The sequence below is a fragment of the Salvelinus namaycush genome, chromosome 36 (assembly GCF_016432855.1).
Source record: "Salvelinus namaycush isolate Seneca chromosome 36, SaNama_1.0, whole genome shotgun sequence".
Classification (NCBI taxonomy): domain Eukaryota; kingdom Metazoa; phylum Chordata; class Actinopteri; order Salmoniformes; family Salmonidae; genus Salvelinus; species Salvelinus namaycush.
This window is the reverse complement of record NC_052342.1, coordinates 8,842,547-8,855,414: the sequence shown is the minus strand read 5'-3', so window position 1 is coordinate 8,855,414 and position 12,868 is coordinate 8,842,547. Positions and strand designations below refer to the sequence as shown.

The 12,868-nt window shown below is 43.6% G+C and overlaps 1 protein-coding gene across 4 annotated transcripts in view; it reads left to right on the top strand.

The window, feature by feature from the left end:
- LOC120030333 (regulator of G-protein signaling 12-like) overlaps positions 1-12,868 on the top strand; it is a 68,361-nt gene that overhangs the window by 42,436 nt on the left and 13,057 nt on the right. For all 4 annotated transcript variants that reach the window (XM_038975704.1, XM_038975703.1, XM_038975705.1 and 1 more), the window contains exons 5-17: positions 233-405; positions 814-906; positions 1,126-1,269; positions 1,799-1,972; positions 2,341-2,494; positions 2,978-3,075; positions 3,481-3,681; positions 6,433-6,506; positions 6,709-6,835; positions 9,361-9,460; positions 9,902-9,972; positions 10,503-10,599; positions 11,328-11,915. In XM_038975704.1, coding sequence (XP_038831632.1) covers positions 233-405; positions 814-906; positions 1,126-1,269; positions 1,799-1,972; positions 2,341-2,494; positions 2,978-3,075; positions 3,481-3,681; positions 6,433-6,506; positions 6,709-6,835; positions 9,361-9,460; positions 9,902-9,972; positions 10,503-10,599; positions 11,328-11,915 — 2,094 coding nt within the window. The remainder of the gene's footprint in view (positions 1-232; positions 406-813; positions 907-1,125; positions 1,270-1,798; positions 1,973-2,340; positions 2,495-2,977; positions 3,076-3,480; positions 3,682-6,432; positions 6,507-6,708; positions 6,836-9,360; positions 9,461-9,901; positions 9,973-10,502; positions 10,600-11,327; positions 11,916-12,868) is intronic.

Genomic DNA, 12,868 nt, shown 5'->3' with positions numbered 1-12,868 from the left:
CAGACTAGAGTTTTTTGTATACATTATTCGTCTTCAGGAAGGCAGTGAGTTGCAGAGCAACAGCTTTTTTGTTTTAAATGAGAGGAATGGGAAATTTGATATAGGCCGATTTAGTTTTTTAAATGTTCCGGGTCAAGGTTTGTCTTTTTCAGGAGAGGATTTATTATTGCCTCTTTTAGTGAGTTTGGTACACATCCTAACCACTTTTTCTACCCCTTTTCTCTCTCTCCAGACTATGGTGGTGGTGTGCAGCTCCAGGGCTGCTGCAGCCAGAGCAGTCTGAACAGCAACAGCAGTCTGCCCGGCGCCAGCAGCCATAAGAGGCTGTCAGAGCGCCGGGTGGCCAGCTGGGCTGCCTGCTTCGAGCGCCTGCTCCAGGACCCCATTGGCGTCTGCTACTTCTCAGTACGTACAGTAAAGAACACATTTTAGTTCACTGGGAGTTTTAGTTTAGTTATGTGATCTGAAATTCAACGAAATGAACAGTTAATTATCTCTCTCATTCTCAATTTGTTAGATGAAATCAATACTCGTCTACCTCAGACGTCCAACCGTGTTCTGTGGGATAGAATTAGCAGTACGCTTTACAGCTAATCAACAACTGGGAAATTGAGTTTTAGTTTGCAAGTTATGAAATGTTACAGTTAACTCTCTCATTCTCCATTCTGTTGGATTAAATCAATAGGAAGCTAATTAGACATGAAAACATTATATTCTGTGGAATAGAAGCAATAGTTATAGCCAATCAACACGACCAGAACATTTACCAGGCTTATTGCATGTGTGATAAAGCTGTGGTGTGTGTCTCTGCAGGAATTCCTCAAAAAGGAATTCAGTGAGGAGAATATCTTGTTCTGGCAGGCCTGTGAATACTTCAGTCAGGTACCTGCAACAGACAAAAAGCAGGTAAGCTTATTCCCCTTACTCAACACCAAGACCAAACTATACTTTCCTATATAGTCCAGTTCAGAAGTCCATATAGGTTTTAGATGTCATGGACTGGATAGAAAAAGCCCTCCATTGTGAGGGTTGATCATGGCTTAAAGTTAAAAACCATTCCCCTTTATATCATTGGGTTATGTCATGGTTGTGTGTGTTTATAAAACCTCTTCCTCTCCTCCCCAGTTATCCCAGAGGGCGGGGGAGATCTACAACAGCTTCCTGTCCAGTAAGGCCACCACGCCGGTCAACATCGACAGTCAGGCCCAACTGGCCGATGATGTCCTCACCTCCCCATGTCCAAACATGTTCAAGGCTCAGCAGTTACAGGTGACCAACTGCCTACTATATGTTATGTTATACCCTAACCTAAACCCTAACCCAAGCCTAAAATAACTATTTTCCTTGAGTGGACAAGCAAAATGTTCCCACTTGTCTGAATTTTCCTTGTTTTACGGTCCCCACAAAGATAGTAAAACCAAAAACACACACACACAGCTAGGAGCAGCACAGTGTCAACTGCAGGGCTGTGCTGCTGGAACATTGTTATGATTCAGTGCTATGTGTGAATGTTCTTTTACTGTTTTACTCCAGTACAAAATGTTTTATGCTCAGTGTCGTTTTTTTCAACCATCTGCCTGTTTCCAAAAGGGCTATTGTGCTTCAGGGCCAAACACAAACTAGCATACACACACACTCTCAAGCCTTTACAAGGTTGTTTTAGGTCTGTACAATGTTACAAACGTGACCGAATCATAGCTGTTATGACATATGTCATAACACCTGTCATAACACCTGTCATAACCATTTGTGACCCTTCACAAGACAAGATCATTTTCTCTCCCTATTTTTTCTGTAGATCTTCAACCTGATGAAGTTTGACAGCTACTCCAGGTTCCTCAAGTCTGGCCTGTACCAGGAGTGTATGCTGGCCGAGGTGGAGGGACGACCATTACCCGACCCTTACCAGATCCCCTGTAGCCCCGCTCCCTCCAAGCACAGTGCCAGCTCCGGCCACTCCACACCGAATAAGGTACCCACCTTGTACCATAGTAACCATAACAGCCAAAAGGGTATCTGCTATTGTCTTAGTAACCACCTTAGGTGATTGTGTAACTCGCCTGTGAGATGCACATTTTGTGTTGTAGCCAGTATAGGTGTTTGTTGGTTTGTTAGTCTTCAAAACATCAGGGTCGTATTCACAAGGTACCAAACGGAAGAAAACGGACCAAAACAGGGAGGCACTACCTGAACTTGTCCAATAAGAAACTCTTTTTCCATTGGAAAATATTTTCCGCTGCTAGATGTTTTCCATGGCAAACGGTTTTCTACTGTATGCACTAATGTATCGACCCAGGTGTTACACAGGTTGTTTGAACTGGTTGTTTTGTTGTACAATAGGAGGCCAGGAATCAGAAGTCAGGGAGGTCACTGAACGAGGACCCCGGAGACGAGCACGATGAGCATAAGAAACGGGGCATCTTCTTCTCTTGGTCCCGGAACCGGAGCTTCGGGAAGGGACCCAAGAAAAAGGACATTGGAGAAATCAACATTGGTGAGCAACTCTCAGTCATAGAATACGTCACAAGGAGTTAATCCTATGTATTCAATTCAAATACCTTTTCTCCCGTGAGGGAACTTCTTGTGTAGGATTTCAATATTGACATAAAGCTTTCTGTCATGCATTATGGTGGTAGTTCTTTGGTCGGGCAATACATAGCACTGCATTGTGTGCTTTACATTTGTTATTGATAGGCAGGAAGTTCAGTGATGTTGGTAATAAACTGTTCCTTCTCCCTTAATGTGACCTGACCTGACCTCAGCCCCCATTCCTCACTAATCTACAGCTCTCCACCCTTGTCAGTGACCGCAACCATATACATTCCACCTGTGGCCTTTCCATAGGATACCTGATGATTAACAATATTTCAAGTTTACAAGTCAGTGAGTTTTATGTGTGTGTGATGATGCATGGATAATAATTGTGGAATGAGTTGTATCCTAACTGTGGCCTCCCTGTCCTTCCTGTGTTGGGTAGATTCCTGGGGCAGCAACGGTCGGAGGGAATCACAGGGTTCCTTGTCCTCGGGTGCTAGTCTGGAGCTGGCCACTTCCTGTTCAACGAGCAAGACCGAGGTAAGATCCTGCTGCAAGGCCAGGCCAAGTCACCATGGCAACATGGACCTAAGATAGTTCTGTAGTAGAAGCATCTGTTAAACAGATCCCGACACTGTTAGTTTTGTGGCATGTTGGCAGAAATTCTGCTTGTCAGGGGATTTGGGTATACCGTTGTCTGGATGGTTACAGGTGTTATACTGTATGCTACATGAGTTGAAGGGGATTCATTTCAAGGTTCAGACGTTCAATTTTGTTTTTATTATCCCACAGGGAAATTTGGTTTGCAGGCAGGGCGAACATCAAACACTACATACAAAACATAGAGACACCGTTGTGGTTGTAGTTTTGTCTCTTGGTGTTCTCTCTTGCTTCCGTTGAGTTCTATCATCTCCGACTATGGTTTGTCATGGTATTCCCGTGCAGGGGGACAATCGTCACTCGGTGCCGGTGTGGGAGAGGGTAAGGGAGTGCTCCAAGATCTGCAGCATGACCCTGCCGGACGGCTCGTGTTCCTCTGTGACCCTGCGGCCGGGGGCCACCATCAGGGAGGTTCTCCGGGACCTCTGTCAGAGCCTCCGCATCAACATGGCTGCCGTAGACCTCTTCCTGGTGGGAGGAGAGAAGGTGAGTCAAACTCACCATGGTTACCAGCACAGTTACTGTTTCCCTTACTGTGCATCTCAATGTGGATGTAGTGTTTTTCCTTGGACCTAAGCTTAGGAAAATATGCAACTATACATAAATATCGGTACATTTCATTGCCCTTATGCCTAAAACAAATGCAATATAGACAAAAACAAACAACAATGAAATTAAATATCCATCTAAATATATATTCATGTTTATTTTCCCCCATTAAAACACTCTTACATATCTGTCTAGGTTGGAACTGTTGCTGTTAAAATACAATAAATAATTTTCATTCTGAATTGGAATTGACTGAATTGGAATTCTCATTCTGAACTGGAATAAACTGATTGATCACATCACACAGATGAATAACAGAACACACACACACAGACTTTTTGATAGTGCAACCCTAAGTAACAGTACAGATTAAAAATTATCAGGCCTATTACTGTAGAAATGATTGTTGATAGAAAGTCTGTTGGAACTGTTGCTGTTAAAATACAATACATATTTTTTATTCTGAACTGGAATAAACTGATCACATCACACAGATGTAGACCAGAAAACACACACAAACAGTCCTAATGTAACGGCTGTAGGGATTGGACCAAAGCGCAGCGTGATGATTTGACATAACGAAGTTTATTAAAGTAAAGACGAAAACCGAAAACACTTCAACAAACTACAAAATAACAAAACGACGTAGACAGACCTGAACATGGAACTTACATAAATACACGAAGAACTCACGAACAGGAACAGACTACAAACAAACGAAACCGAAACAGTCCCGTGTGGTGCAACATACACAGACACAGAAGACAATCACCCACAAACAAACAGTGTGAACAGCCTACCTTTATATGGTTCTCAATCAGAGGAAACGTCAAACACCTGTCCCTGATTGAGAACCATATAAGGCTAATTACACCTGACCTAAACATAGAAACACAAAACATAGAATGCCCACCCCAACTCACGCCCTGACCAACTAAACACATACAAAAATTAACAGAAAACAGGTCAGGAATGTGACACCTAATGAGAGGTGTGTGGCTGGTTGAAGTTCTCAACAAGCATGTCTATTCTTTTTGACAGTACAACACTGAGGTCATGCTCAGCCTTGAAACTGTTTCTGTACATGTTTTTTAAGTATGTCAGAGTTGAGAAACCTGACTCGCATAGGTATGTGGTGCCAAACTGGACCAGAACATCTACTGCTTTCTCAGTCAGGCAGTTGATCGCTTCCTGCTGTAGATGAACAACCCAGAAATGTGTGAGTGTTTGCCTAAAAAAGGCATCTTGCTTCAATCAGTTTATTCCAGTTAAGAATACAAAATATTATTGTATTTTAACAGCAACAGTTCCAGCCTAGACTAGTTTTCAACAATCATTTCTACAGTTGTCACGCCCTGCCCGTGGAGAGCTTTTTATGTCTCTATTTTGGTTTGGTCAGGGTGTGATTTGGGTGGGCATTCTATGTTCTTTTTTCTATGATTTGTATTCCTGTGTGTTTGGCCGGGTGTGGTTCTCAATCAGAGGCAGCTGTCTATCGTTGTCTCTGATTGAGAACCATAAGGTTGCCAAAAAGGTTGCCTTTTCTCACCTGTCTGTGTGGGTAGTTGTCTATGTGTAGTTGCATGTCAGCACTCGTTGTATTAGCTTCACGTCTGTTTTTGTTGTTGTTTTGTTAGTTGTTCAGTGATCTTCCTTTAATTAAAGAAGAATGTATTCACATCATGCTGCGCCTTGGTCTCCTCTCTTTGACGGACGTGACAACAGTAAAATGTACAATAGACCTGATAATTTTTTCTCTTCATCTGTACTGTTACTATGGGTTGCACTATCAGTAGTTAGCTTGCTTTGGCTAATGTTAGCTATTAGCTGTGTAACGTTACAAGGCAAGGGGATTGTTTGAAAGAGAAACTCACATCTAACGTTACTACCATGAGAGATAGTACTCCCTTATTTCTGCTTATCATCACCTGTTATAAAATGACAACAATGCCTTGCTAGTTGACTTACTTTTTCACTTTCGAAGCACTGTTTCCTGAAGCATTCTGCCCTGTTCTGAAAGAACTCCCTGGGTTTACCGTCATGTTGTGCCTGAATGTTTGGTCAGGACGTGTCGTTTTATTAATTTGTTCGTTATGAGAGACTCATTACTACGCACTTCCAAACACAAAACACATTGTGGGGACTCCTTGTTATAAGTTTGTATGAAAGAGAGAGAAACTCATCGCTGTATACGCGTTTCATGATGATTGAGCTCAGTCAGAACTTGTGGCTAGCATGAGTCCATTTCATGACAGCGGTCAGTGATGGCGAGTGGGAATAACAAGTCAGTGACTTGAACAACAGCGCTGCAGCGTGTGGGTCACTGAGTGATCTTCAAGAAATTGCAGAAACTTTAGAAAAAGATCTGGTAAACTTGCTCAGCTGCCAAACTGAGCAGAGACCGCTGATAAGCAGAGAGCGCACTGAACAGAGAGTGCAGATGCACTTGGCCAAATCAATTCCAGTAATTAATGAAATAATTATAAATTTACTCTGACACATACTTTAAGAAAGGCTGATTTAGAGTGAAATAATGCAGATTCATTGATGTATTAAGTGGTTAGTTCCACTTAATACATCATGTACTTTGGATAAAAGCGTCTGCTTAATGGCATACATTATTGTTTTAGTAAGGCATCGCTTCATGGCTTTGTAAGTAGGTTTTCATGTTGTTTTTATTCTTTTTAGCCTTTGGTGCTGGACCAAGACTGCATGACCCTCAGCGCACGGGACCTCAGAATGGAAAAGCGCACCCTCTTCAGGTAAAATATGCATCTCTACCTCCCTATATCTTTATGTCTCTATATCTCTCTCTATTTCTCTCTCGCATTCCCCCCTTTTTATTCAACAATGTGAACTTTAAAATAACTCTTTGCACCTGCATTCCTCCCAGTAGAATCTGAAGAAAATCATATGATCGTGTTTCAGAAAGTATCTGCATATTTATTTTCCCTCTATTTTTAGGTTGGACCTGGTACCCATTAATCGCTCTGTGGGATTGAAGGCCAAACCCACCAAACCTGTCACCGAAGTCCTGCGTCCCGTCGTGGCGAAATACGGCCTCCACCTCAAGGATTTGGTGGCCAAAATAGTATGTCGGTGACTGGCTGGGTCGCCTCAATATTTTCTGTTTGCAGCTGTGTGTCCAACCAATCTTCTGTAGAGCATGTTAAAGATGACAATGCTGCTGGGTAGTTGGCTCATTCTGACTCAACTGGCCTCTGAAGATACAAAGAGAGAGGGCTATAATTATGAATGACGACACTCCTAAAACATGCAGGGCGAAGGGGAGTAGAGAGACTCCCTTCTCGTCCAAATCCTTGCCAGTTAGTTGGTTTATTTTGGTCCTGTGGTGGTTTTCCAAGCATTACCCTACTATTACACACAGTGGCGGTTCTAGCTTGTATGGCTCCCTGGTCGAACTGCCCCCGCCCACTGTAATTTTTCAATCATAACATTTAAAACTATATAAATATAAAAATATATACAAAAATAAGACTCATAAATATCAAAAAGAAGTAACAAAGACACATAGAAACAAATTTGTGTTGATTTGGCACTCGAGCATCAATACATTACCCATCCCTCAACACTGTCAACTAAGAGTCAAGACTAAACCAATTCACCTTGGTGGTGTGCAGACTGGTTTTATATTATTCTTAATGATTTCGCACAAACCAGAAAAAATGCAATAATATGTCTGTGAAACTATATGTTCACAGTATTATGAATGAATTGTGGTTCATTTGGTAGCATTTCGTAGTGTGACTGATTTTACTAATTGCATTAGTACTGTACAAAGTTAGAGGTGTGCTATTTGATAGATTCCCCCGCTCCCCCTACATCGGGCTCCAGTGGGGAGACCTGAGGTCAGCCTACCCCCACCCCCTCCCCATCTCGTACTTCTGAAGGGAGATCTTCCCAGGCAGTAGCCTGCCTAGCTCACAAACTAGAATCAGGGCGCCATCAGGGCGCCTTGACTTGGGTCAAGGTTAATTGACCCACAGTCCCACACGGTGACATGATATCATTGACGTGACGTGCAAATGAGCGATAGAAAACCGATCGCGCAAATGTCACCATTCCCCAAAAAACAGTGTGGGTGTCCCGTGCCGCCCCTAGCGGCTGCCCGTGTCGCCTATACCTAAATTTGCTACTGATTACACAGTGAGCTGAAAGCCACATTCTAAATGGAGCGAAGGCGTCCATATCTTACATAGTTAATGAAAGTACACAGAAGTTGTGACGATACGCTAAAGTAGCAACTTGTCTGTCTGACATGTCAGTATGTCATCATGGTCATGTGACGAAATCGATGGAAACATGCCAATAGGCTAAAATGCATGCAAACTAACATGCTAAAACACAGGAACGTCATGCACCTAGTATGTGAGGATAGCTGGGGGGTAGTCCGGATGCGGGCAGATTTTTCCTGCAATCTAGAGCCATAATCATTATGCTTAATTCTATGTAAAAAATATGTATATTTTTCTGCATAGCTAAGCATACCTCTTCAGCTGTCTCTATCATCCTGACTGGTGGTTATTTTTTATATATTTTTTTTAAAGGAACTAAATATGCTTCTCTGCTCAAATCTGGGTAAAAGATAGAAAGGAATGTGAGTACATTTAGATATTGCTTGCTTTTCTAAAGTCTACCAACCTTGCCAGCAGGTATGCCAGCTAAGATAGACAAGCTAGATACTCGAACTTGATTGATAGCCTGAAATGGCTTCTTGGTAGCTAGTTTGGGAGAGGTTGGGAGATTGTGAACCTATTTGGGCTAGCTAAAGTCAACTCCATAAATTTGCTGTGGCTAGTAGTATTACAGAGAAAAAAACAACAAAAAATATACACTACATGACTAAATGTATGTAGACATTTCATTTCATTGTCATTAATATGGAGTTGGTCCCCCTTTTGCTGTTATAACAGCCTCCACTCTACTGAGAAGACTTTCCACTAGATGTTGGAACATTGCTGCCGGGACTTGCTTCTATTTAGCCACAAGAGCATTAGTGAGGTTGGGCACTGATGCTGGGGGATTAGGCCTGGCTCGCAGTGGCCGTTCCAATTTATCCCAAAGGTGTCCGGTGGGGTTGAGGTCAGGGCTCTGTGCAGGCCAGTCAAGTTCTTCCACATCAATTTTGACAAACCATTTCTGTATGGGCCTCACTTTGTGTTATGGGGGCATTGTCATGCTGAAACAGGAAAGGGCCTTCCACAAACTTTTGCCGCAAAGTTGAAAGCATAGAATCGTCTAGAATGTCATTGTATGCTGTAGCTTTAAGATTTCCCTTCACTGGAACTAAGGGGCCTAGCCCAAACCATGAAAAACAGCCCCATACCATTATTCCAACTTTAAAGTTGGCACTATGCATTGGGGCAAGTAGCATTCTCCTGGCATCCGCCAAACCCAGATTAGTCTGTTGGACAGCCCGACGGTGAAGCGTGATTCATCACTTCAGAGAACACGTTTACACTGCTCCAGAGTCTAATTTGAACGGGTGTCCACATACTTTTGTATATATAGTGTATATAAACAGGACAAATCTGAGGTGCCATGTGCCCCCTATGAGCATGACGACTGCTAAAACTTTGTGTTGTGTTTTGACAGAGTGGAGAAACGGAGCCCCTAGACCTGGGGGCGCCCATATCGAGTCTGGACGGCCTGCGTGTGGTATTGGAGAGAGCAGACCCTGTTGCCTCAGGGAAAGGTAAGACAGCCCATCACACCGAACACCAAAACATGCACTAAAATGCAGATGAGAGACAGATAATGAAGTAAGCCAACATTCCATCTCAGAGATAACGCCTACAGTGACCTAGCCTGATCCCAGATCTGTTTGTCTTGCCAAGTCCTATGGTCATTGATTTGGCATGACAAACGAACAAACATTAGTTGGCTATACAGAACTGACACTCAAACCCCCCAAACAGCCAAGATAGTGGCTTGAGAAATCCAATCCAATTCCTCCAATGTTGGACTGGCACTTCAGCCTGTCTGTTTCCAGGAATTCAAACAGCTCTTGTAATCAATGTCCTGTTTTGTCCCCACTGACTTCCAGTGATAAACAAAGATATCAGAGTGATGGAGGACATGTGGGATGGTTCATTGGCTCCTATTTACCTCACTGTTGTTTTTTTTCTCTCTATAGACTCTAAGTCCAAGTCAGGCTCCTTGAAAGCACATCTGCCATCATTGACCACCAAGAGTCTTTCTGCAACAGTAAGGAGACCACCATCATCCTCCTCCTTTTATCCCCGTTTTCACTTTCTCAAGTATCCTTGAATTTCTAAGTGTGCTGTAACTCCCCTGCTATGCTGCTTCTTAACAATTTAATGTCACATAATAATTGCTCAAGTGCTCTACTCTACTTTGTTCCTGGCTCTTTGTCATGTTGTTTCTTCCTTAAATGCTGGCTGTAGCTGACTTGAACACTGGCTGACCTCCCACTTTATAGTTCAGCCTCCAGGTCACCTTTGTAGTTGCGATCCGACCTTGTCTCCTAGGGATATTACATTCATCTGATTTACTAAGCACAAAAGAAGCGTAAAAAGAAACAACAAGCATCAAAGAAACCACACGCTCGTGTTTTATGGTTGTTTTTTGTGTTTCCTATAGTTAATAACAGGGGCACAGGTGCGAACACTTAAGTCAATCTGCCCAGGATGTGTTGTAGTGTTGTTAGTACAGGGCATGCACAACCTCCTCCCTCACCCCCTTAATGGAGTGCGTTGTTATTGTTGCGTCTGCAGGGAGATGACAGGTCGTCAGGAAAGGCAAGCGGACCAGATCCGTCGCTCCCTGCGGAAAAGAGAAAGCCGAAAAAGATTAATATAGATGAAGCTGAAGGTAAATCCCCCTCTCTTTCTAACGTTCTGTTGCTTCTCTGAGCTTTGCTTCGCCGCGCCACTAACACCAGCTGTGAAAGAAGCCTTCAACCTTCATGGTTATCTGTCAGTGCAGCTTGGGACTGTGTACTGTGCACGTTAAATGATCTAATCCCCTTTTTATTTGACAACTTTTCTCGTTTTTTGGGAGGGTTTTAGATAGGGTTGCAAAATGATGGTAACTTTCCTTTCTGGAAAACATTTTTTGGGAAAGTTACCGGAATTTTGCAACCGTATTATTCTATATTTATTTCTTCCCTTCTTTTTTTTAATACCCCTTTTTTCTCCCCAATTTCGTGGTATCCAATTGGTAGTTACAGTCTTGTCTTATCGCTGCAACTACCTTACGGACTTGGGAGAGGCGAAGGTCGAGAGCCGTGCGTCCTCCGAAACACAACCCAACCAAGCCGCACTGCTTCTTGACACAATGCACACTTAACCCGGAAGCCAGCCGCACCAATGTGTCGGAGGAAACACGTACACCTGGCTACCGTGTCAGCGTGCACTGCGCCCGGCCCGCCACAGGAGTCGCTAGTGCGCGATGGGACAAGGACATCCCTGCCGGCCAAACCCTCCCCTAACCCGGGCGACACTGGGCCAATTGTTCTCCGCCCCATGGTTCTCCCCGTCACGGCCTACAACCCTAGTTTTATGATTATGAAGTAACTCTACTGCTTTCTCTCTCTTTAGAATTCTTTGAGCTCCTGAGCCGGGCGCAGAGCAACCGGAGAAATGACCAGAGAGGCCTCCTGAACAAAGAGGACCTGGAGTTACCTGACTTCTTGCGGTTAACCTCCGGCTCCCCCTCCACTGCCTCCCTAGACATGGCCTGCTCCACCCCCACCTCCGTCAAACAGGGCCAGGGTCCTGGCAGGGAGAACGGGGTTGGCGGTGCCCCCGCCCGCGGCCCCCTCAACGCCAGCCTGCGCTCTGAGAGCCTGGACTCCTCCCTCAGCAGCAACGGACATTCCCATTCTGCTGCGGGGCGCCGGGCACTACTGCCCCCACCCCGCCGCCCCGTCCCCCCCTTCAGCGCCGCCCTCTCACCCATCCCCCGCCCCTCGGAGTCTAGAGGCCCGGCCCTCAGGACGCTGGAGGAAGACACCCACGCTGACCTGACCCTGGTGGGCGAGGGAGACATCACCAGCCCCAATAGCACCTTGTTGGACCCTGCGCTGCTGTCCCACGAGGGCAGCCTGCCCGAGGGAAACTTCATCCCTCCTTCACCCTGCGCCCACTCCTTCCATGATGGTGGTGGGAATGGCCAGTCAAGCTCAGGTATTTCCACAGTGTGACTATGCATAAGTGTGTTGGTGTGTGTTTGTGTGTGTGTGAGAGACAGAGAGTGTGTGATTGTGTGTGTGTCTGAGGGTGACCTGACCAACGACAACTCCTTTTATACTGACTTCAATGCACTTTATTTACAACTGAAAATGTATTCTCTCTCAGTAGTACCCCAGTCATTTTTACTCCTTTGAATATTTTCTAATGAACATAGATAGCATTGTTTATGTGGTCACTTTCAATAGTAAGTTCAGCTCAATTGTAAATAGTGATGTATATATTTGAAATGAATGACATTTATATTCACACACCACTGAACTGATGGGTTTTACAACTTAACTGAGACTTGAGGTGATAGTAAACCTTAGAAAGGTTCATATTGTTGTACCACAGAGGTTATATGAGGATGCAGGTGAATAAAAACTTGTTTCATAATGCCTACTTACTGTAATGCTGTAATACTCAACATGACAGTTGTCATTACAATACATGAAAAATAGACATACTATAATTTGACAGCAACCAATTGCAGTGAGCTACAATTACCATGCAAGTGTGAATTGTTTGATTGATTCAAATAGAGAACCTGGAATAGATTTCAATGAGTCACAGCCTTTCATGTCAATAAAATGCTCAATGCTGGCATTATGAATATATAATTGGAGTAAGGTCCTAAACCCAAAACATAGTTACAGACTAGATAAAATGTAACCAAAGCGTTATGATTTTCTTTTTTCTTTTTTTTTAAAGATGAGCATGATTGTTCAACCTGCCTGTACTTTTTTAATCGAAAAGCTGTATTTACTTCCATCCCATCCTCTAATGCAATGCAATTCAACAATTTTGCTCAGATTTTTTTCTGGTAATACATAGAAGGAAAACTGAACCAGTTTCTTCACAATATGTTGATAATTATAGAGTCCTTGATGAAAAAAACAGTAATGATA